Source organism: Pygoscelis adeliae, unplaced genomic scaffold (genome assembly GCF_000699105.1).
Source record: "Pygoscelis adeliae isolate BGI_AS28 unplaced genomic scaffold, ASM69910v1 Scaffold98, whole genome shotgun sequence".
Lineage (NCBI taxonomy): Eukaryota > Metazoa > Chordata > Aves > Sphenisciformes > Spheniscidae > Pygoscelis > Pygoscelis adeliae.
In genome coordinates this window covers 3,977,830-4,004,432 of record NW_008825547.1, presented here as the reverse complement: position 1 = coordinate 4,004,432, position 26,603 = coordinate 3,977,830, and the positions used below count along the sequence as shown (strand labels likewise).

Here is a 26,603-nt window from a genome sequence, read left to right as displayed (position 1 = left end):
TTGCATTTTCCATAGTTAAGTCAAAAAAGTAAAGTTTAGTGTCAACACCACAATTATATTTTATTACCTATTGGACTAATTTGATGATCAAATACCATTAATCTGAACTCTTAATTTACCTTAATTGTGATATGAGTTTGATCACTGCTTTATTCTATCTTTAATTGGATTGGTAAAGTTATAGCATCATGCTTGAATAAAATAGAATGGCTTGTTACACTTATTAAATAAAATGTATTAAAAATTCACAGGGCTAGAAGATGGGTGAAAAACACAGATAAACTCAAGTAAGAAACATACAGACCCCTGTCTCTGTTAGTAAATAAATATTTTAAGTTCCAAAAATGTGAAAATTTTTCTTAAAAATTACTGCTTGTCCTTGCAAATTGTTATGCTTATATTAATGCATGATTTATTTTATTGGAAAATATGAGGAAGATTTGTCAGATTAAAATACTTGTTAGAATAGATTTCTCTTTAAGAGAAAAGAGTTTTCCAGAGGATGACTAATTTAGTGAAACTATCATCAGCGTCTCCAGAAAATCTGTTGTCACTGATCCACTTTTGGAAAGGAGAGAGAGTTAAGAATAAGGGAAAAATACAGACAATATTCTGCAGACTTCTAGACTTGTGCTGTCTCCAGAAGAAGGACAGTTGGGTTCGACTTGCACTAAGCTTGACAGTTAATAAACTCTATTAAACTAGAAAAACGTCACACAACATGAGCGAAAGTATTTGTACACCATTCTTCCTAGTGGTAGTGTTTCCAAAAGCACTTAGTAACACAGGTGCAGCATGTATTGTGGGTTATTCATAAGCCGGATAATCCACCCACAGGTAACAGCAAGCTTGTATATATAGGTAATGCATGAAAGGTTTTCAAAATCCTTTTTTCCTCTGAGAATAGGTATATTTTGGCTGAATAAACATTTGTGAAAACTTTGATATGTGGCTTGCATTAGACACACTACTCCATCATTTGCCAATGTGCAATTTTAATGAGCCCATTTTAGAGCATGTAAAATCTCAGAAATACATGGTCAAATTTGCAGATGATTCAACCATCTAATAAACTGAAGTTGAAAAACTATTAACTAGACTAGGAATTGCGACAACTGGGGTAAACTCACTTCACAGAGAAGACTGTATTTTCTCTTTATGTGTACATTTGAAAATCTACGTGGTGTAATGAGCTTTATTGTAATCAAGAGACCAAAAAAGAATAAAGAACAGCAACTATAATTGTTAGAGCTAGATGAACAATTTGCTAGAGACAATTTACTTGCCAAATTTAATCCACTTTTCTCCTTGCAAGCTGTCTGCAAACAGACAGATTATGTCATATATTTCATTATAATTTTAAGAAATTGCATTATTATCAATAATTTAGCTAATATTTTTGTGGATTCATTTCAGACCATGGATTAGTCATATAACATAGGAAATATTTGAATTGTTGACAGGTCTTGTATGTCACATGATACTCTATCTCTTATCTGATTTACAAATGGGGACTTTTTAAGTTACTGTAGGCTTAATTTTTCTGCAAAAAGACAAAGAGAGAGGGAGAAAACACAGAGAAGATAGGTAAACCTGCAGAATACAAACCTCTTCTTTTTCATTTTGCCTTAGGGAAAAATGTTAATTGTTTTTTAGTTACTAGTAGCAAATTAGGTTTGAATGGAGAAAAGCCACCTTAAATATTGATAATAATACATATTGTCTAATTCAGCAGAGCTTATATTGAATTTTCTCAGAATAGTATTAAAACGATTTGTGGATATGTATAGCCCACTAAATTTTCTTAACTAACACTGTCTGGAGAAAGAAAGATATTCTCCAAGACTGAGCAGCTGAGACTGACAATGTGAGAGCCATATATCCTCTGTGACCTTTAAGAGCTCCCCTAGCAAAACCAGAATTGACACTTTTCATATTTCTTGGATAAGAAAATAAGCACTGAAAAATTCCTTAAAAACAATCATCCCAGCAACCCTTTCAGACTATTTAAAGTTTAATTTTTGTTAACTCCTTTTCAGATTTTCTTCAAATGTTTCTTTTTATCCTGGGACCCCTGTTCTGAGCATTTCCTTTGAATCTATGACCCAGTTTGACTTTATTCAGTACTCTTCAGTGTCAGCGCTGGCAACACATCAGTCTCTGTAGCAGTTGCAATAGCTCTTGTAACAGAAGCAGCATTTGAACAGTCACTATGCAATATTTACCTTTATAAATGCCAATCATTTTATAGGCTCAGTATTGAGGCTTGATGGTTGGTTAATGACGATATTCCCAGCAGAACTGAAAATGGCAAGTCAAGACACAGCATATGCTTAGTTTCATCAACCTGTATGCACAAGTGATTTCCCATACTACTAATGTTGCTATCATTTTAATAGGCTTTTATTGGAAAAAGAGTTAGAGTGTCTAGATAAAGGACCTTTTCTATTAAGCTTAGCAAACCTATTGATTTGCTGCCTGATTATTTCCATCTTACTTGTTAATCTGGAGAAACTCCACTGAAGACAAAAGAGTTTTAGCTAGCACTAGGAGGCAAAATAAAGGCCCCTGCAACAGAGCCCAAATCAGAAACAGCGTCTGAACATTCCTGTAGAAGGAGACGAATGAGAAAAATAACTTTTGCTGAGACGTCACCCTTCAGACTGTGGTCCCGTGGGCTCTTCCAGTTGTGCTGAACTCCCCCACCCTGTCCCAAAAGGTTGTCACATCACTACCTTCTCTTAGATGGAGATTATCACCTCTTTAGCTGTGCCAGCATAACCACACAATCAGCTTCTCTCCAGCCAAATATTATCAAGATACACCAAGTGGAAAAGCCCAAATTATTAACAATATTAATTGCTTAAACTAAATAACCATTTGGACAGAGTGAATGTCACTGTGCCAGCAGACTTAAGGGGTGGAAACACTGGGTGGTAAGCAGCAGCGATGACAAGCACTGGTAGCAGTACTGTCTTCGCCCAGCTAAGTGGAAGGATGAACAGTGCATCTGCCTGTGACCTCAGCATCTTGTAATCTGTGTTCTGTACAAATGCTTCTTTAAAAACAGGGTTTTCCGTGCATCTGAAAAAGCCAACCCCAAACTTCCTCTTAAATTCACATATTTTTGTAAGCATGTATTTGTTTTATGTTAAATTCTCATCTAGAAATTCATTGAAAAACTTTATCTTTACATGAAAAAAATTAAATTAATTTAAATTACAGTGAATGCATAATTAGAGGTTTCTGATAACCTACAATTATCATGGTTCATCCATCTTCAACAAGATTAGTGAAAAATAAATGAAGGAATAGGGGCAGTAAAAAAACCCAAATAATATTTGCACTGAACTGACCTTATGTTAATTTGCTTAGTATAACTGGAACAGAATCTTTTTGAAACAGGATTTGTATGCATAGAACAGCAACGGGAATAAGAAAGAATAGTGGTACATTATCATAATCAGCAGCTACGACCATTCAACTAACTTGTAAAAGACATTTGAATCAGACCTCAAGTAAAATGCATTTAATAAAGTGCAGAAGGACTACTACAGAGACCAATATCATCAGCCACATCCAAATCTGTAAAAACACATTATATTACACAATAGAACTAAAAAAAAAACCCCAAACCAAACTAAAACAAAACAAAAAACCCCAAAGACAGATATCACTTTGGACAAATTCAAACTCCAGCCTGATTGTTGGAATAGTTTAATAACAGTCCAAGTTTGAGATCTGGTTTAACAGGCAAAGAAAATAGGATGGATGTAATTTTCTTCAACTTCAGTAACGCATATGATTGTATAATATTTTTATTAAGACACCGTAATCCAATATTCAAATGATTCTCAAGTGGGCCCAACCTGGCTGATAATGGGGCAATAAAATGCCTAACTGGTAAGTCTCTAAGTGCAGCTGTAAATGGAGAATATTTTTAATCGCTGTGGTAGTGAGGCCAGTTAATAAACTTATGCTCTTTAATGTTTTCTAAGTTAACTGGAAGAAAACAAGATTTTAGAGATGATGCAAAAACAATTGCTAGTTATGGCACTTGAAGAAGTAGAGTGCTAAGTTGAAGAGTGCTCTGAAAAGATTTATGAGGGTTAATAAATCACTGGAAACCCTGACTTCCAGTGAATCAAGCAGCCTAATCTATTTAACTTGTCAAAGGCATACTGGTTTGCTTATTGTCATAAATACTGTCAAAGGCAGCAGAGATTTGGTGTGAGAGTGCTATGCAGGCTAACAGTCAGAAGCGTGACAAAATCTAATCCCTAGAAGTTAAAGCTTGACAAATTTAGAGAGAAAATAAAGTGATTTTTTTAAAAAAAGAAGGGTATTTAAGCTTTGAATCAGCCTTCCAACTAGATGAGCACTTCATCCCTGGAAGCCATTCATTCTGAGTTAGATATATTTTCTAAACTATTTAACTTGAATTGAAGCTAATTCAGTTCTTGCTGCATTGAGGAAAATGGTTGAATATTTTATTTACTGAAAAATGCAGGCTTGGATTGACCATAACTTTTAAAATTTTTGATAAATCAAGCTAATAAAGTCAGCTGTATTTTATTTTAAAATTATCTTGTTTATTAAAAACCAGAAATAAATGTGACATAGAATTCACTCACCCAACTTTGCCTATCTAAAATAAGTCTATAGTCAGACAATTGGTTAATTTCCCTGTAAAATCTTGAGAAAGCAACAGGCACTCTCTGAGGATAATTAATTTCATTTTAAGATAAATGTCCAAATAAAGAGAGAAGGTAACCACCTCCTGGAAGCATCTAATTCACTCCCTTTGTGCAGAAAAAGCTCAAACCATCACGTTAGAACAAATGTGTACATTACAGGCAACTAAAGCTAAGTGAGATGTATTTCAGCTTTAGAAATGTAATTTATGTAATTTGTTTTTGAGCTTTATACAGACAGAAAGCCCACCCCCCAAAGTAATTAATTTTAGTGGCAGTTAATTTTGTCCAATTTTTAATTTTTGGCAACAAACTTTTACATTTTTTCTTGCCCTGCAAGAATATGTCAGGAAACCAAAATTATTCACACAGCTCTAATGCATTGGCCAGTGTTGTGTAGGCAAACTAGATGATTGCAATGGTATGTTCTAGCCCTACCTCCTACAAGTCTGTTGCTAACTGGCTGTAACTACTGACTAGGGAATAGTCAGTAGTTAGAATAGAAATAGAATCTAGAATACTATTCTAGATGTGATGTGATGTGGACGCTGCAGACAAATATTGACTTCCTACTAGTGGCCACAGTACACTGTTCCACATTCTGGCCCTTTTTAGTCTATTTTGGCACATGTGGATTTTTTCCTGAAGTAATTTTTAAAATTGCCAGTGCTTAATCTGTAAGTGAGTACTGAAACTGAACACCAACAGTCACCTCTCACTGACAATTTTTGTGTGTGCTGCAGTTACCATGGTACCAACCTGAGCAGTTAATGTCTAAATATAGGGCAGGATAAAGGATATATCTTTTCAACAACTAATAGAATGAAGTAAAAATTCAAGGAGATTTTACTGCTTCAGTAACTTAGAGTACTTAAAATACTGGCCACTTTCATCATACAGAGATTAAAATACTTAAATATCAGTCATAACATATTCAGTGTAGTTTACTGGCTTTGATGGAATTGATTAGAAAAAAAGCCACATTCTCAAAGAGGAAATTTATGGGTAACTCACATCCATACGACAGAGCATACAGCAAGTCTATCAACGACCACATAAAGAAGCACAAAGAATTTCATTGGCTGAAAAATGTTGGGTGCCTGAAGCAATATGGAGATACCGTAAGGATTTCACACAACCAGGCCATGGTTTTTTCAGGATGTCTGCACTGAGTATGCTTGGTTCAAAAAAGTTTGTAGCTGGTAACATTTATCAGACTTAAAGTGACTCATGAAGTATGGATAAATACTATCAGGATTTCATGAAAGCTGAACTGCATGAAGAAGCGCGCTGAGGTTGCTTTGTCTAGCCTTACAGTTTTTAGAAGAACATCAAACAAGGCATCAATGTCATAGCAATTTGAAATACGGTTCTTGCAGCACTAGTCCTCACACTCATTTGTCTGAGTAGATCACCAGAAGCTCAGCTCCCTCGGTGACAGTGTTGCTCTCTCAGACATGGGGTGAGCTACAGGGAGCTTACTGGTGAATTAATAATATTATGCACATTACTTTATGTACCGGTTTTCTGATGGTTTCACAGGTGTAAGGACTTTGGAAAGACACAAAGCAACTTTTCAGATATAAGAAGCTATTCAGTCTTTTACTATCATGTAACTCAGCTCATGTAAACAAAAGACCTGTTAAACGAGAGAAGCATATCTCCAATCCACTGCAAAGTCCCCTGAATATTTAAACATTTCAATGTATTTCTGCATTGCTAAACTGTCGTTTGTAGCAGCCCTGACATTCTGTGAGACTAACACCATATTTTGATGTGATTTCTAACAGAAACACCGTTCCAGTTCACTAGCTCTTACTGTATAGTCAGGGGAAAAATTATTGCAAGGAAAAGCACATTTTAAAATGTCAGAACAACTGTTAAGATTCAGAATGCAAATTCTGTGTGTTATACTCCAAAATCGCCTAAACCACCAAGTCCAGACTCTCTGACTGCAGGGGTGCTCAGCACAATATGTGATTGGGCTGGTATAGAAAGAGGCATTCTACACTTGAGAGTCTTTTTGGAGATTACTTATAAAGGGAAGAAAACATTGGGAAATTTCCAAAACCTGTCATGAACAAAATGTTGCTGCAAAGGCAGGGGTCTTGCCTGCAGAATCAATTTACACTTTGTCAATTAACCAAATACTTTTACTCTATTTTCACTGAACAAGAAGCAAATCAAGACTTTTCTGTGTTTCTTTATTACGTATTTACAAGCAATTTCTTCTTAGGGCCCTAAAATATTCCTATGCAGGTATGTACTTTCAGAAATACAAGGATACTGTGTTACATTCACACACTGCTCCCATAAAATGTCAAATAAGTAATGAAGAGATGGGTACATGCCAGCTCTGCCTCTTACTCTGTAAAACAGGAAAATTCTGTGCCACACTGAAGTAGACGCAAATATTATAAAAACACCCTTCAGGTTATGAATCTTTGTAGTTCATTTCTGTTCTCTTAGGCAACATTTCTGAATGTGCATCGCTGGTCCCTCTTCATTAAAAACTACCAGTCTAGAAGTCAGATTGCTCATTTGTGGAATTATGATCTAAGGAGAAATCCAGTGAAACTTACGTTAACTAACTTTGAGGACGAAAGGACTGCAGCTCTAAAATCCAATTAAATCTGTTTGTCAATAAACCATAATCTGAATTGCAGCATTAGGGAAGACAAATGTGCCTTTATCAAAACTGAGTACCCTCATCCACAAGTATTTAGTCCCTTAAAAATAAAGATTTAAACTCTTTTATTTTTCTTATGAATAAGCATTTCAAGTAGGTAAAATCCAGTAAGATAATGACCCCCTTCAACTCCCACTGAATTAATGAAGCTGGGGGTAGTTAGGACCTGAGCTCCTCCTAATCCCACATATCATGCCTCTGCTTTGGTTATCAACCTAAGCTGATTTGCAAGCTCGCTTCCTTAGAGAAACTCTCATTCGCTTGCCAGCCAACACCAGCAGAAGGAAATAGTTTACTGCATGATATTTCCAGAAAAGGGACAGGTTAGAATACCATAATCACAGTCTTCACTGAGATTTCAGAAAGGTAGAAGAGTGCACACTATAAGAAAGACAGGTAGCACTGCCTAATGTAAAATATGCTCAGCATTTCTGGTTGCGAGACACTGGTGTTTCTTTTTCTGAACTTTAACTAGTCCAACTCAAATCTTCTGTAACAGATGTTTGTTTCAGAATCTTTGTTAAATTGTTTTAAGCCTCAAATGTGATCCACAGAAAATACAAACACTTTGTTTATTCCATGTTTAAAAAATCTAGTGACCTTTTTAACTCCCTCTATCCAGAGCTTCCAACAGGAACTAGGTTTTATGTCAAAGACATGCATTTTGCTGTAAATCTGCCCATGTTTCTGCAGCACAGAACATGTTTAGTTACAGCAGTAACTCAATTCCCTCTAATTTCTGTTTATACTGACAATGTTACGGGCAAATGCATCTCTGGCAGCTATGCTGGTCTTTGACTGGTCTAAATCTATGAGCTGCGAGACTCACTCCTGTACAGTGAATGAATGACTCTCTTGGTAGACCTAAGAAAACTATGGAGGGTAGTGGCTGACTGTCTGGAGAGAGACCAAAAGCCAGACTGAGGGGCAGACTGGCAGTGGAAAGGCAAAAGCCAGGGAAAGGAGCCTTAGCCTGAAGAACGGCATGGGAAGAAAAGAGGTATTAAAGAAAACAGAGTATCTTTGTAACTCTATGGCTAAGCAAATATGCAGGAAAACCACTGGCATGTCACTGAAGACCTTCGATATTTGCAAAATTGAAGCTAAAAGCACTTGATATAGTCACTTTATTACTTTATCAGTATTGTTAGCATCAGCTGCATAAGCATCAGTATTTTCCACGTAAGATAGATCTAGATATTCACGTACACATGCACTTACAACCACAGAGCATTGCAAACTGGACTTCGTAGATTCTATCCTACTCCCATTAAGTCCACGTGAATTGGACTGGGTTATAAAAGTGCAAAACATCATGCAGAAATTATAAGGATACCTTTCCATTAGTGAAATTATCATCTCCTTTTCTGATTAATTTTCTTCTGCCAGTATCTCCCAAAAGACCTTGCAGCATGACATACACATCTGCATCTGTTCCTGACCCAGGGGGTGCTCCCGTAGTGACATAGAGAACATAGCTTTTCACTGTTGGGAAAAAGAAATCAAATGTTTACCAAAGCCTAATCGGTTAAAAAATGTGTTATTTAATAAATTACTACTATTATATTTTCATTTTTGGTCCTGCCCAGAGTGATCAAAAGGCCAAACTATATTATAATGCTTAGAAAAGCACAAAGCAATTGTAATTAAAATTTAAGAACCACTATTATAGGGAATAATAGACTGAATAGTTTGTGAGCGGGCCTGAAACACAGGCAGAAGAGAAAAGGAAAGAAAAATAAACACATCCCAAATTGTTATAAAAACATGTAAATAATACCCTACCACACACTTGCATGCATTCAAATAAAAAGTCCATCTCTGCTCTGAGCCTCACGGAGTTCAAATGAAGCTGAACTCTGTCAGAAAGACAGCAACTTTTGTATTTCCCCTGGATCATGGTCCAGTCAGCGGCTGGCTGCTCTACACTGTACCAGTTGCAGTTATTGGCCTCAGCAGAGGATTTCCAGAAATGTATCCTGTTCTCTGACATGTCATAGAATCACAAAATCATAGAATCATAGAATCATCTTACTTACAAGTCTTCAGCTGAGCATTTCTTGGATGACTGTTTATGTTAAGCACCTGTTTGTACTCCCAGAGTAATGCATAACACACTGGTGATCTGGCCCCCAGAATAAGAAAGAAACCACATCCCCAAAATATTCAATTGTAAAAGGGGAAAAAGTATGGGGAGAAGGTAAAGAAAACAATATCTGTCCTCATGTTAAATGCTCCTCGGAAAGAGGAGCAGCATTTGTAAAGATTTAAATATTCTGCTCTGCCGGAAAAAAAAAAAAATAAAGTATTTAAAAGACAAAGAGCCTTCCCAGGGAATACCCCAGCAGTACTCTTCTCAAATTCGTATTCAAGGAGCTTCTGCCCAAGTGCTTTTTTTGAGGCTAGCTTTGAAAGCACAGCAGGAAAGACAAGGGATACACAGATTACTTGGTCTATTGATCTAAACCCTTAACTCCTGGGAAACACTTGGAGGAGACTGGGATAGTCTCATGGCAGAATATCCATTTAGGACAAGAGCTCTTCCATTCTTCACTAACTTTGGCTATAAAACCTCCTAAGAAACACAGAGCAAACTAAAAATATCCAGTCTTGAGGTAATCAAGGCACAACCTGCATGAAGGAGTTTCATGACATATAACTGCAAGGTCACAGAAGAATGCCTGAAATTCTAGGAACACAAACAAATGAGCTTCTGTTGTGAGGGGCCATGGATCTCCTTCTTATCTGAAATTACAATACGAGAGTTATTTCCTCTGGATTTCCTTTGTTTCCTCTGGGAGAGAACCAAATCATATTATTGAGAAAAAGTTGAACTCTGACTACTGTTCAAAACTTTTTTAATATTTTCAGTGCTGTATGCTTGCTCTTTTATGTGTCACAAGCTGATACCAATTAGACTTGAATGCACAATGCTCAGTTACAGGGACTGAGGTTTTTTTTTTTAAACACTGGAGTGGATTGGACCTAGCCATGCATCACTAGCTAAAATGAAGAGAAAGTATCTGCTAAATCCTTTGGACTGCTCTGAAAATCTTGGCCATCATCACTGAGCAAATATTTTCCAGCGTTTCTGATTTGTGACAAACCTGCTGGAAAAGGAGAGCCAGCTGTGAGAACTGGAAGCTCAGCCACTCTTCCTCCTTCTTCATCTGCAAAGTTGCGACAAAATGGAAATTCTAGAACATTTTTACTTTCTCTGTGTTGAAGCTTTACCTTAGCAAAGAGCAAAAAGAAATACCTTCAACATCTGTTATGCTCTAATGGAAACTATAGCAGAAGACATACTATTAAACAGCTATGACACATCATCTCAATATTAAAAAAGAAGAGGAAATAAATTTTTCTAAAATGTTTTTGAAAGCAGCCTTTTAAAAGAGAAAGAATAGATATTTTTCCCAATTAAAAATAATTAAAATGTTGTCAACATTATTGCTATAGAGACTGCAGTAAGGGAAAAAACTATTCGGAATGGTTCAGAAAGGTTCCTTTATGTAAACTATTCACCCAGCATATGGAAGAAAAAGAAGTGTTGATATGCCCATTTCAGCTTGTGAGAAATGTCAATATGCCACAACATTTTTCAGTGCAGAATGTTTTCTCATTCTAAGTAACAGGAGAAAGAAAATGAAGTGTTTCTGGCAAAAACTGAAAAACAGAAATTAAGAATGTTTTATGGCATGTATATATATCTGTACATATGTATCATATGAAAATATAGAGTATGTTACTAAATATTTTTAACCTCTATGAAATTCTGTGTATAAGTAATAAAAGGGTGACCCTGAGCTAAGGAGCTTAGTCTTACTATGAGAAAACATATTTGAATAATGAGGTGTCTTACACTATGGTACTACCAGCTACACTAAGAGATAAGGTACCATTTTCTAAACTATTTAAAGCTAGACCAGACAACATATTTGAAAATATGTTGCAGGAAGTAACCCTGCTTTGAAAAGGGCACAGAGAATTCACTTATGCATTTCTTCATGACCTAACTCACTAAAATGACCGAAGCCTTAACCCAGTAAGCTCAACCATCTTTGCTTAGCGATCGTCACTGGGAGATGGTAGCATTATTTTGTCTTCAAAAGTCTCCTATTATTTTTCATTATGACAGACACATTGAAAAGATCTTTTAAAATGCAGTGTAAAGTAATAATTAAATTAATAATAAATTAATAATTAAATTAATAATAAATTAATACAATTTCCCCTTCATACTAACATCTACATTCCTGAACAGTTTCTTGAAAATCAGATTTCATTAACTGTGCTTTATTTCTTCAAGAAGTGAAAGAAGCAAGAATAAAGATGTTAGCTATTACATGCTTCAGAAATAAAGCACATCTTAATTAATTTTGTTCTGGACATTATTTTATAATGATTTTAATTTCCTCAAAAACATCAAGAGTTTGGATTATAATTGCAAATTATATAAAAATCCAAAATTTTGCAGTTTGGATTATAAAAGTGAATTCTGAATCTAAACATGGAATTCAACCAACTGCACCTGCATTTACTTGTGATAGAAGGGGGAAATCTCACTCTGAGATGTGCAATCTTGTAAAATCAAAATTAAATAGTGTAGAAATAACCATCCTGGTTCTAACCAGCAGTGTAAATAGACTGCTAAGCTGTCTTTAGTAACAGATATTATCCACAACCTCTTATACCAACCTGGTTATTTCATACAAGGATTCAATCAGTCCTGCCTTGGAATCCATGGAATAACAGAGGAAATATCTTCCTAAAACCCCAATAATTTACATACACCCCAAAATAGGGAAATTTATATTTTCTTTCTCTTTCTAATCCTACCTAATGTAAATGTGCATCTTTTCCTTACTTATATAAATTATGTTGGGTTTTGTTTTTTTTTTTAACTCAGCTTTGAGTCATTGTTCTGAGCTAATGAAGTAAAACAGGCTAATAGATGTCACTGTTTTCTACTGCCAAGTTTCCGTTCTGAAATTTTTACTGTGATCCACTGTCTCCTACAATTTCCAAGAATCAGTCTTAATTTTATCAATAGATTTGTTAGATGACTATTTCGTCTGGCTACAAAGACGAAATTAACCACCTGCCTACCATTTAAATGTCAGGGGGTTCAGCTCACTAATATCATGTACTGGACAGAAAAATTTTTTTTTCTCCGGATATTAATGAGAACAAAATACAAACATTAATGGACAAAAGTGTGTATGCAATTTGAAAGAAGATGATTCTTTCCCTTAGACTTCTTTTTATTTTGCCAACATAAGAGGATAAAGATTTTTTTGTATAGTGAAGTGCCACAGCAATTTCAGTGCGATGTCAGATTTTAGCTTCAGCATCTTGGACATCAGAAGATTGTCACTTTTGCTATTCACTTCTTTTTTTTCACATGCCAACTTAAAAGGCAAATATTTTCATCAAAAGGCATTTCTAGTGTCTGGCTTAATTATTTGCCTTGGATCACTGGGTCTACAACATTTAACAGCCAGTTTGGAATTATGTAAATACTGCAGTGTATGCCAGTGGGTACAGTTCTGAAAAGACACCACTGGATACGCTATAGATGATGGCACATCTGTATATATGCCTTCCAGAAATCCATCTAAGTTTACAAGATTTTTGTTATCCATAGCTATCCTAGTAAGTGTTTTGAGCAGTCTCTGAAGTTATCACGCTAGAAGTGTTGTTACCAGATACATTTACTTTTATAAATTAAAAATTATGTCATTTCAGGCAGAATTGGAAACTGGAAGCAATAACCATAGAATATGAAAAAAAGGAGAATTTTACAATAAAGATACAATTAGTGTCTAAATAATTGCTTTAGTTTTTATTTTTTACCTCACGGCAATGCCAAGTCTCTCCTTCTCCAGCTTCTTCAATTTCTAGGCGAACTTTGAATATAGTATTGAATTTCTTATTTAGTTCAACTGAAGTCTCATAAATCTGCTTTTTTTTAAGCGATCCTTTGGGGAATATGACTGAAGTACAGGTACCTTTTTCACCACATACAGTTAGACACATTTTAGGATTCATGGAACTAGAAGAAATATCACTAGTTGTGACAAGGACATCCCAAGTCCCTGTGGAAACAAAACAGTAGAAAAAAATAAATGGGTTTGCTGAACATCCAACATAATATAGCAATTTGTAGCAGGCTGAGTTAGTGAGTGACTAGCAACCCATTCCCGCCTTTACACTGAGCTAAAATATCGGCATGTAACAGGTTCACTCATTATCAGTGATTTAGTCAGAAGCAGATTTGGACACCAGCCCTTCCGTAGTGATAGCCGACCCTTTAGAGATGGGCCAGTCCAGTAGCACTATGCAGAGAAGACTGCCAGTTCCATATTAGAGACTTGTGAAGAGCCATGCCAATCTGTTGATTTTTTCCTGTCATAAATGTTTCCTCTGATGATGTTAATTTTTTTTCCTTACTAATCACCACTCAAAAGCAGCATATTTTCTACTAGATAATACGGGTTATCAGGTTTGCCTTTGGTCAGGGGAGGGTATTTTTTCATTTTAACTTTTTGAGGAGCTACTTAAACTTGAATGTTAAAACTTGCTACATATATTCTATAACAAGATGCTGATGAGATAAACTGGTTCAGAGCTTGAAATGTGATATTTTTATCACAGATCACCACAATTATCATGCCAGCAAAGTACAAAACTTTATCCATTTCTTCTGTGAAGATTTGCTGGGAGATTAAAAATAATCCTATATAACAGCACATAGATTTGCCTACTTTAGGGACACAAAAACCACTCAAAACCAGCAGTTTTACTTTTAAAAAAAATTGCAAAATTATATTGAAAAAGAATAGTAGCTCATGTTCAAACTAAAGGTCTGATTTGAAGCACTTAGTCTCTTAAACATTCTCAATGCATTGGCAGTTACCTGAAGGCTCATAAGGACTGCAGACTGATATCAGGTAGGCTTCTAAGTAACTTCTGTAACTCTATATTCAATAGATATTTAGTTAAATTTCCAATCAACAAGACAGTTTTCAGGATCAGAAACTTGCACCCATCAAAAAAATCCCACTGATTTAGCTAGCTTTAACATTTTAATTCGTGTTAATAGCATATATGGAAAATTCAGGGCTATCAAAACCATGTTTTCCATTTTAAAAAATCATGACTCCTACAGAGAGGCTTTGGTCACCTGGGCTGGTGCAGAAATGAGCATTATCTTTTTTATTAGCTCTGTTTATGCAAAGTGAGGCAAAGTATGGATTTAATAATTTCACATAGCTATTTTGTAAAACAGGGTATTTTACTTTGAGTAATGGAAACAGTGACTTTCTGAGTTTATGTTCATAGTCCTGTAAAGTCCAGCTTCCTAACCACAACAAGCAAATCTTTATCTCCTACTATAAACTAATGCCAATAAAGCTTTATTACTTCAGATTAGGTGAGGATCTGTGCCATAAATTCAAGACTTGGTGAAGGTAAAATGTTAGTACTCACCACCTTTAAAATCAACTAAAATAACCTCAGTTGTTATGACTTTATGTATAATCATAAATAGCTACCATTTTCATGTCTATGAACATTAAATATAAATGAAATCAATGATATCCGTGAAAAAATGGAAGTAAAATGAAAATTTATCATATCCCCTGTGACATAATCCAAGAGTTTTTAGCCCTTTAGTACTGAAATATTAAGCCTTTAAACTATCAATGTATAACTGCCTAGGAAGACTGAATGGAAGGACTATCTCTGTTGGATCATACAGTACCATACACTGCTATTACGTTAACTATATTGTATAATCTCTGATAAATTTGTCAAGATTCAATTTAAAAGCAGCTACATTAAGCTTCTTTCCTTCGCTTCAGTTAAGTCTAAAAGAGAGCTATGCTAAAAATTCTTTCTTTCTTTCTCAGAAATCTTTTAATTTTCACAGAATGGCATTAACGGACTGCTGAAACCCATTTATTTTTATGACAACTTTGTCCGTTAGCTTAAACAACTCTTCCCCCCTTGATGTGTAAGCCACCATTAATTTGCTAGATCACAACTGTGTCCATTTTGAGCATTTAATTTGCTAGGCTGAGCATGTCAAGTTTTTTCAATACCCTTTCACAACAAAGATTTGCCATATCCCCAGTCATCATGTCTTCTTTACAGCTATTCCAGCTTGAACCAGTCCTTCTGGACAGAGTTGACCACAACGGCACACAGCATTCCCGGTGAAATATCACTGTTTCTCTGTAGTGGCATTAATTCTTTTCTATCTTCACTGATAATGGCTACATACATTGTGGGGTCACAATTACTTTACTCACAGCCATGTCACATTACTGTCTAAAAATTTATCCTGTGATCATATAGCAAACCCAAGTATTTCTCCTAGTCATATCCTGCTGATGAACTCTTGTAGCAGAAATCATTACAAGACATGGGGATACAGATCCAATACAGTTTTTAGACTCTTAGCTGCCACTTAGTTCCTAATTTCCCCAAAAAATGAATGGCAATTAGGAATCTGTACCAGAATTAAGAGCTCAAATGTTTATTTGGGTTTACACCTAATTGTATTCAAGCTTTGTGTTACAGAATTCAGTTCCATTGCTTTCCTCCAGTTCTCAAAGTTTATCACACAACCTCTTCATCTCCTGATAGTACTCTCAGCTTTGTAGCACCACCAGATTTCATCAGCATATTCATCCTCTCTTCTCCAACTCTTTACAATTCTTCCTTTTACTACTACTTTCCACTTTCTTATTATTACCTAATAACATCCCATAAAGCAAATAAAATTCAGTACTGAAATTTAGACAGATTAGATGTTATTACATTTCTCTTATTGGAAAATATTTCTAAAGAGTATCAACTTTGTTTTACATCTGTCTTTAGTAAAGTCATGATGCATTCCTTCTCATTTCCTATTTGCCTCTATTATCTTAACTATTCTTTTCTTCAAAGTGTGTTATAAAGGTTTGCATGTGATCCATTACTAGGTCTATAGTCACCTACATCATGCTTTCTAATTTTTAGATGGAGGTATTACCTTTGCTATTTTCAAGTCATACCTTTTGTCTTCATAAAATTGTTTGAAAACCTTGCTACTAGATCTGCCACTTCATTTCCCAGTTCCTTCCATACTCTGGGCTAACGACTCCTCCGGTTGTCACTGTTTGACTACATGAAACTCGAAGTTCTATTTGCATTTCAGATTTGGTGATTTCCAATAACCTCATTCCCATTAGTAATTTTGGTTTTGCTTCCCTTGCCAACATTATGGTTCCTTAATGAAAACAGAGATAAAGTATTCTGTTTGTTTAGGGATTTTACCTACATCACCTTCAGTCTGCACCCTATTGTTCCTGCATAGTTACACATCTTTCCAGGTTCTTTTTATAAGTAAATGGTTGAAGAACCTTTACTATTTGTTTTAATTCTTTTATAAAATCTGACTCAGCTTGACATTTAGTAAGTCCCATTGTATCCATATACTTTCTGACCTCTAAGGCATAGCGCTCTTTGCTGATCAGTCTTTTATTTCTCCATTCCTTACAGGCTCTCTGCTTACTTGTCATATTCTTTCTAAAGTTATTATACGCCCAGACCAGAACTGATTTTTGATACAGAGCTGAGTATTAATAATCATAGACTGGAAAATATTAGCAAGTCTGCACTCAGATTTTTGAGGACTATGTGTGTGTGGGAAACAGAGGAAGGAAAATGTTTTTACATAACTACATTCAGACCCTAATTAAGGTGCATAAACAAGGATGCAAGATTTCTCTCACTTTTCATATTGTCAGTGAAGAAAGATGCAACAGACTCTGACCAACCTTGGGCTTCTGCTCTGAATTGCCCTCAGGAGACACCTGCCTCGCTCTGTGGATTATCTAGGACACCTATGGAATGTACTTTTTTAGAGACCTGGAATACTTGCAGTGGTGCAATACAGCTATTTCTTATTCTGAAATTGTCACTACTCTAGCTGCTCATCCTATGCTTATATTTCCATGGTATTCTGTCCTTCTGTTGTCTCAGCGACATTATTTTTCTATTTCCTTAGATGATATAAGATATTTGCTAGTGGACTAAATACAGGCAGCTAAATATGAGGATACACGCTAATAACTGTGTCTGCAACTATGTATGATATAAAACTCTCTGAGCATAAAATGAAATATGCATGAGCATAGAAATTAATAAAGATCTGTTTACAAAACTGCTGATATAGAATGCAAATTCACACCTTCAGATTAGTTAAACTTTACATAGTTTGGTCTACCAGTTCTGATTCAGATTTCATAAATGGACCCAAACCAACATTTTACACCTCTTCAAAAAAGACATGTGAGAGAGCTAAGAAATCCAGTACTCTGGCAAAGCATAAAAGACTTACCATGTTTTCAGTGTGTAAGTTGTTTCCAAATTTTGGTCTTTTTTTCATTAAACAATTTGAATAGGATATTGGGTTCAGGTCAACTCACTGTTTGCAAGAACTTGTGCCATTGATGTAAGTAAAAAAGAAAACTGCAAATAAAAGCAAATGCTTTCTGCAAATCTATGAACATACGGGAAAATCTCATTCTGCTAAAAGAGTTTTTGTATCTCTTCTTGTGATTTCATTACTGTGTAGGAGCCTTCTGCTCTGCATTGACTGCCATATGGAACAACCTACCTCTTTCTGCTTCAGCTTTTTTCTAGCCTGAACTAAAAACATAGTTCCTTCATTGCCTCCATCACTTAATATCTCCCTTCTGCTCTAGTCTTTCTTCCCTGAACATTACAATTGTATTTACCAGCTCTAGAAAGTGTTTGGAGAGACAATTTGTGTGAGAGATGCAACTCATATTTAAGCTAGATTATTTCTATATTTTGGTTTTAGTCTTAAAAATAACCCGAAAAATGATATGAATTACAATTAAAACGAAAGCTGGAAGGAGCTTTAATGATTTTGGACCTTACCGTAAATCTTTCCTGTCAACATCCCATTCCTGACTTTTCCAAGAAGTTTCAACATTCGTTCCGTCTGTGCATCACCAACTCCACTGTCTAACCATTGCTGGCAAAGAAATGCGTATTGGCCATCAGCCTTGCCTGATTCACGGATGACGATTTTGTCCAGGTACCATCCAGCTCCATAACCTATATTATGGTGCTCAACAAGCACTTTGCTTAACTGTCCAAGGTCTACTGCTCTCATTTCAGAGATACAAACCTGAGAAGGTAAAGGCAAAATGAATAGAAAACTGATTAAATCATATATTTTATCGTCCACCTTTAAGAAGATTATGTTTGGAAAGACAGATTCCTTTCACTGCTGAAGTATCTTTTCCTTTCTGATAGTAAAGAAAGATATTATAGGCTGACATTCGTATTTGGAGACCCTGTTCAGAAAATGTGTGGATCCTTGAATATGTACCTGTTTCTTTGTTCATGGTCACTACATCCCAGGCTTTACTATGAAAAACATTCCACTGTTTTGGGTAGAAAGAAACCTCTGATCATTAATTTACTTACAGAAGTCTCATGAAAATTGAAGTTCAACCAATCCCTCATAACTGAAACAAAGGGAGTGTTTCAAATATCAGGATAGGCCTAGTAAATTGAACTTTGGTTTAGATAAGACATCTTATTTTTAAACTTTTCAACGTCTTTTATATTCTAAGACATCCTATTCTTAAAATGGGAAGTGTCGTATTATTCAACTCTGAACAGAAATACTGACACTGTTGATGACTATGCAAACAAAGGAAGATACTGACATTAGAAACTATAACTAAGGCTGTGCACGCATACAGGCAAGAATTGATGTGCTCTTCAGATGTAAATAGACATCTGTTTAAATATTGCTACGGCTACCAGTAAACAAAAGCTAAATGGCAACTGCACTAGTGCATGTTGGGATGAATAAATTATGTGAGTGAGAGAATGAATGTGTTCCGTGCAAGAGATAATATGAGTGGGAGGGTAGATACATGGGCATGTGTGTGAGTGACATTAAAAAAAAACCCAGATGGATAGTAGAAACAGACGCTATAATTTTTATTTGTTGCCAACCAATTTGCTACCAGGCAGGAAAAAGCATGAGGGCCAGAAAGCAACAAAGGAAGAGATGATTTTTAGAAAGAATTATGTCATCTGGTGCATTCTCCTGTCTGTGTCGGACTATTCTCTGCAATGTGCTCAGAAAAAGAAAACATCAGAGTTGTTATTCCTATCACAGCCTTAGGACTTCCAGCATTCTTACCTTGTTATATCCACGATCTCCCCAAACAGTTACCATGGCAAGTTATAGCCCTTCATGTAATGCATATGTAGCCCAAAATAAGATCTAGCTGTGAGGAACATCTTGTAAATAACTTTTTGGGAGCACTCATTGCCTTTTAATTTTATTCTTTGTAGTTCCAAGCCAAATATAATTTTCTTGTCAGTCTACATGACCCTTGACTTACAGGAAATAGCCCGTATTGCTAATATTCATGTTCCTTCACAGCTAACTCTATCTGAAAAAGGGACCTATCATTAGTCTCATTCTTTGTGACAATAATTAACAGTCATTAGACAACAGTGGTCATAATCACCCATTGTTATCAATGAATTCTCATAATAATACATTAAATTGCCTACTCCCTCAGCATTAGCAAGAATGTACTTTTAGTTGATGTCATTACATTTCTTTTTTTTCCCCTCAGTATAAAGACATTCGGAACTGCATTAAACACACCACCGGAAGTGTAATTAAAGAAAGCCAAAATTTACATTTTATTTAAATTGTCTTGCTTTAGATAAAGTGTTAGCTAGGCAAAATTACAATCCCCATTTATTTAACCCATTAAACTGGTGAAAAAATTAGACATACATTTACTTAAATACAAACCAGCCTTAGTTTCTGCAGTAACTAAATCAACTTTACTCTCTTTTCTTACACTTTGTTGTAATTTTCTGTCTTCCTAGCTTTTCCTTATATTCCAGTCCTTTATCAGGCAAGAGATTTTTTTTTTTCATATCTCAAGTTTCCATAACTTTGTTTTCTTTGCCTGTCCATTCCATATTTTCCAGGGATATTGCTGACATGACCTTGTCTCTCAAGACAGCTTGCCCTTCACATTCCTTCCTTTCACCTTCTATTCTTAGATACTCTCACTAAGACCTCATTCCAACTTTTTTATTAATCTACTTCTATGTAAAAAGAACATACAACTGGTAGTAGTATGTCAGACCGCAGATCCATCTAGTCCAGTATCCTGTTGCCAACAGCTGCCAATAACAGGTTTCTAGGGAAGAGTTGAAAAACAGGGCAAATATATAGAGATGCTTCTTGAATATAAAGTCTCTCAGGTTTTAGCAATTTGTGGTTCAGAGATTTCCTGAGCCAGAGGTTGTGTCTTTGCACTTAACAGCCCTCAGTGGAAAGCTGTCTTCCATGACAATGTGCAATGGCTTTTTGCACCAACATGCATTTTACCATCTGCAACATCTTGTGCAAGAAAGTAAAATGGATTAATTGTGCACTGTGTAAAAAGCCGCCTCCTTTTGTTTTGAATCTGCCACCTGCAGGTTTCATTTAATGCTCTTGAGCCCTTGTATTTCATAAGAAAGTAGAATTACTCATTTTCTCTATGCCATTTTATATTTCTTGTCTCCCTCTCCCTTCCTCTCAGCATTCCTTTTCCAGGCCAAACAGTACTTGTTTGCTTAGTTGTTCCTTGTATAGAAGATATTTTGTATCACTTGACATTCTTCTTGCACTTCGTCCTAAGAAGTGAATCAGAACAAAACACAACATCTATTATGCACCCGCACTAGAGAACTTACCTGGAGGCATGATTGTATTTTCTACTTAGGGGTGGCTGGGTTTTTTCCTTTTTCTAATAATTCCTAAACATTTGCTCTGTTCTGTTTTCCTTTGGTTTTGCCTCTGCTGAGCACTGGGCTGACATCATTACAGAGCTATCCTAATGCCAAGGTCACTTTCCTATGGGTAAAAGCTATTTCAGAGCCCATCATTCTGTATGCAAGTTTAAGGGGTTTTCCCCCTCACAGCCACTGTTCTTCATTTAGCTATAACAAATTTCATCTGCCATTTTATTACCCAGTTACTCTGCGTGAGGTCCTTCTGCAATCTCTGCCACCAACTTTCGTATTTATTACCTTAAATAACTTAGTATCATCAGAACACTTTGCCATCTCACTGCTCAACCCTTTCCCAAGAACCTATTGCACAATGAAGAACATGAATACACAAAGTATCTAAGCTGAAGAAAACTTTCATTGTCCACAGTACAAAAATAGCTCACCTAAAACAAAAGATCTGCTTGGGCAGACACTCAGCACTCTTCTCTATTGCTCAACATAGTAGCTCTGATTTCTTTAACACTAAGAGCTGTGTCACTGACTCTGTATTAACGTCCAGCTTGAACGTGCTGTGTAAATTCTTTTTTCTTTGGACCTCTTCTCCAGGTTATGTCACAAACTATGTACCTTTATGTCTTTTATTAACTCTTCTAATTGCCTATAAACATTTGCCCTCAAAAATGCCAAGAATTAACCTGTATTTTTAATAATATCATCCAGGCAAACAACATCACAAACCTCTTCCTATATTTTAATAGCACAGTTTGGACTAAGGCAGCAGGATTCTACAAACAATGACATCTTAAAAAAAAAAAAAAAAAAAGGGTTGCAAGGGACTATAAGAAAAGGAAAGAAAAACATGCCTAAATACTTTGGATGGGAAGACTGTGGCCGAATTATTAAATATCTCCCAATGCATAGTAATTTCACTAGATACCAGGACACTAAATACTGTTATGAATCTAAAACTAGGTTATTGCCACAAAAAGGAGAGATTAAGCATATTATTAAAAGATGTATTTCATTTTCTTCAGTAGTGAATAAAAAGGGAAGTAAACTTCATTGAAATATATATGCTTATCTCTTTTCATTCTTGCCTAAACTATTGGTTATCTTCATTTTACAGTGGGAAATGAGGGACACGAGAAGGGAAAATGATACATTCAGATCATCAGGTAAAGCAGTGGCTGAGCTTAGAAATGAATGTAGGCGTCCTGCCTGTGAGTGCCCTATACACTATATCACACAGTCCATTTAGAGCAACAGTTGTCTGAAAATGGTACCTAGACCTGAGCCAACAGACTCTGACAAAGAAGAAAAAAGAGAAGCAGAGGAGGTGATGGCAAATTTTTAAAGAGGTTGCAAATGTATTACCGAAGAGTCAGAAAAAGATATAGGAAAGTGTAAGTAGCACGATTAAAGAGATGTTCTACACGAGGAACAATGAACAATCCAGCGACAAAACAAGTGTGCAGAGGATAGTGGTCTATAAAATCAGGAATAGCAAAGAGAGAGTGACAGAAAAAAAACCCACTCACTGTATCTTCTGGTAAAAGAAGAAGCGAAACGAGGTGAAACTAGTATGTGGAAGTTTTACACAGGTTGCAGATCAAGTACAGTCCATACTACCACAGGAGACTGTGGATACTCATCACGTTTAAAAAGAGTTTACACAAATTCATAGAACAAAAAATATCAATGACTATGGAACAGAAGGATGACATGGCTGGTTTCTATGTTTCTATGCTCGGGAAAATACTTTGACATTATAAAGCAAATGAAGGAAGAATTGTCTAAGGGCAAGGCTAGCAAAGCAGTGGAACAGGTTGCCTAGGAAAGTTATGGCATCTCAGCCATAAGAAGTCTTAAGAAACGGTATGAAATAAGTATAGAGGATCCTGCTTTATTATACAGTGATCAATTGAAAAGTCTCTTTAAAACATATCTAGTCATATCCAGGCTGAGTCCAGGGTATGTGTGAACATGTTGTGTACATATAATCATTAATATGTTAATCAGCAAAGGTTGACCAGAAAATCTCTCCTAGGATTTATCTTGAGCAGTCACAGTATGTTTACAAGCAGCTTTACCTGTTTGCAATTCTATGGATTAATTAACATATAGTATCTAACACATTTAAAACCTCTCTTTCAACTCTATCTGGACAGATCTTTTAAAAAAAAAGATTTCAAAGAAGCGGTCACGGGAAATAGCCCTGGTATTTCTGTATCAGCTTCACAAATAACTGAAAACTAAGCCACATAATTTTATATATCATTGGGTTCAATTCCAGTTTCTAAGAATAGTTGCTGATGGTTTGTGGGTTTTAAATGTATTGGTATTTGAACTATTCTTAAACCATAATCCCAATTTGGGTAAAGTGTCTATACTTAGTAAGAAACACAACTTTTTCACAGGTTACCACGGTGTAACATCAATGCTTGAATTTGATAATTGAAAAGAAATATAGTATTGAAAGAAAGTAATAAAATAAAACACATTAAGCAAACATGTAAGGACAATAACTCAGTACTAACCTGTCCTCTTTCAAAATTTGAGTGTCTTAGTCTCCTTTTGCAGGAATCTCCCTGCTCTCCAAATACTGTGATAAATACATCTGCATGAGTCCCTGATGCAGGCAATGTTCCCGTATGAACACTGATCGAGTAAAGAACTCCTGCCATGAAAAATCAGTGACACAAGACATTACCAAATCAGACTATTTAGCAATGTAATTACCAAACACTATAAACCAATTTATTTTAGGTAAAAGATTAATTTCAAGACCAAGGAATGAAGTTATAGTAATCAACATAAATGTTCTGAGTTTTGTATAGATTGTTAACTACCTCACAACAGCACAGTACAGCATTAGAGATGAAATGTCCTTTATGAATCAATGCAACAATCCATGCCTGCATTACAGAAAAAGAAAATGTTGTAGTTCTGGAGTCTCATCCAGTGGTCACTGAAATCAACTGAAAGAATCACACTGATGTTATCAGGCTTCGTAAAAAGCCTTGAATTCTTGTAGGAATTGAAGGTCTTAAACTGAGTTAGGATTTAACAACTCTAACAACATTTCACCAAAGAAAAAACACAGACAGAACAGTTGAAATCCACTTTTTGTTCTGGATCAGCTGAATTCTGTTTTAGTCTGGCATTTTGATAATTATGGCCAACATTAAATATGTTCAGGAGAAATGGCCCAGTTATTTATACAGATATGCATTGTTATTATTATTCTTCACCACAAAGGATGTCTCGCCATGACTTTTGGCTGATGAGTTATATAGTACATATTCCTTGAGGCAGCATGACAGAAGATTTTTTTTATAGCTTCTGTAAGCTCTGTGAAGAATTAAATGTTATAACAGACTGTTAAGATATATTTCCATTTGCAGTCTAGCCTTCAGTTAGATATTAAATGCAGAAAGTTTTAAATATTTTAGCTAAGACTTTTGTTCGTAGATTATAATGAATGAGAATTCTTTTCTAAATATTTCATAAAATGTAATCAGAACAAAGGAAGATGTTATCATATTTTAAATACAATGATGAAATGAAACAAAGCTTCTGGGGCAGAAATGGGGCTTGAAGAAAACCTCAGAAAAGATTGTTTTTTCTTTTTGTGATTCATGCCATTATGACTTCACACATGCCTTTTTTAAACCTGTGATTTAGTCCCTCACTGAGTGTAAATCAGTCATTTTTTGAAAATTTTGACAGAAATATATTAATTGGGCTTTGTGCATTTTTCAGACTTTCAAATTGGTACTTAGCCTAGTGCAAACAATACATCAGTTGTTTTAAAACAGAAAAAATGCTTGAACAATACACATTATTAAAGGTCCCACACGGTTTACACAGGTATATTGAATGAATCTTCAAAAATAGTTTTGAGGGTTTTTTTAATAAATATAAAAAGCTTTTCAATCTTTCCCACTGTGTTCATCCCATTAGGCAGTTCACAATTTTGTGTACATGTGTGTGTGCATTTGCTCATGTATTTCTTTTTTAGTTCAGCAGCATACCCCTGAGCGGTGGCTTGTCTGGCCTGACCGCTGCTAGCTCTGTCACAGTCTCAGATCCATCTTCTCCAAACAGCCATTGGGTTTCAGTGTGAAAACCCAACTCTTGTTTAGTGTCCAGGTCTTTTAGCCGAAGCTGCAGGCAGAATCAGAAGAAGAAATTAATTTATCTGAGTTATTACGTTTCTTATTTCCATCCTGACAGAAACTGACATTTCTTCCTATTGTTAATGCCTGCACGTATTTTATAAAAGCTACCTGATTCTGCATAACAAGAGCTACAGTAGTTGCTGCAAGCCGCTGATTCTGCAGCCTGATATTTATAGGTGCATTCTTCACTGCAGATCGACACAGGCATAGGATCCATTTGCAGGGAACCAATGAAGGATACAGATTAAATTGACCTGTACATACTTGCAATTTCAGAACGTCAAATGAATGAATATAGTTACATCAATCTTAATAGCATATGCCCATTTTGCAAAACATTTGTTTTGTTGTTTTTTATTTGTTTACATGTGACTTGCTATATCTCAGCTAGGATTTTCAAAGTTGGCAGAAATTAGGTGTCCAGTGGCCTTGGGGCTCCCTGTGGAAATAAGTTATTTGAAGAATGAATTCCAACAGACGGTGCGAGCTTAGATCCAGCTTCATTCCACCTGACTTTAAATACTCAGTGGAGATTGAACAAATTAAGTTCCAAATTTGTGAACTTAGAACCTCCAGACCAACTGAGGAAGCACAGCCTTGGGAGCCCACCTGTCCTAGCTACAGAGACAGTCAACGTGGAGATCAGATTCACAGGAGGGCAACTCAGATCTCGAACTTTATCCTAGGTCAGGTTATAAAATACAGAATGACAAACTATCAGGCATATGCAGAAACGTTTCTGGTAACTATTATATGCAGGATTGAACTTGATACATAGCTAATGACTACAAGTTTGCAGAAATGGTTTCTTCAGCCTTTAGAATCTCTTTGTATAGAAATATTATATCCAAGACATTAAAACCAAAACAAAATGAAACAAAAACTTAATTTCATCAAGACATTAAGTAACTGAAATTCTTAGGCATGGATTCCCAAAATTACTGTGGTGACTTATTATCACTACTGACACCAGCGGCAGCAACAAAAGTTTGTGGCTCATTGTACAGGATACACACACCACTGTTTGGAAAACCTGAGTAGAGGTTTCTTTACATAGACTTCAAGTGCAAGCTTTGAAATGCATAAATATTTATATAATTGAATTATATCATTTAAATTATTAGGAATTTGACAGTTTCACTCTTAAAAATTTTGTCAGACTATCTTGCCCTTGAGTTCCTGAATATTTTC

The 26,603-nt window shown here is 35.6% G+C and overlaps 1 protein-coding gene across 1 annotated transcript in view; it reads right to left on the bottom strand.

Annotated features, from left to right (window-relative positions):
• RP1 (retinitis pigmentosa 1 (autosomal dominant)) overlaps positions 1-26,603 on the bottom strand; it is a 185,216-nt gene that overhangs the window by 20,034 nt on the left and 138,579 nt on the right. Inside the window, exons 44-50 of the mRNA XM_009332103.1 lie at positions 25,266-25,398; positions 23,769-23,908; positions 21,529-21,591; positions 18,340-18,592; positions 13,240-13,481; positions 10,491-10,617; positions 8,720-8,868 (exon numbers count right to left, since the gene is read on the bottom strand). Of these exons, the coding sequence (XP_009330378.1) occupies positions 8,720-8,868; positions 10,491-10,617; positions 13,240-13,481; positions 18,340-18,592; positions 21,529-21,591; positions 23,769-23,908; positions 25,266-25,398 (1,107 nt within the window). The remainder of the gene's footprint in view (positions 1-8,719; positions 8,869-10,490; positions 10,618-13,239; positions 13,482-18,339; positions 18,593-21,528; positions 21,592-23,768; positions 23,909-25,265; positions 25,399-26,603) is intronic.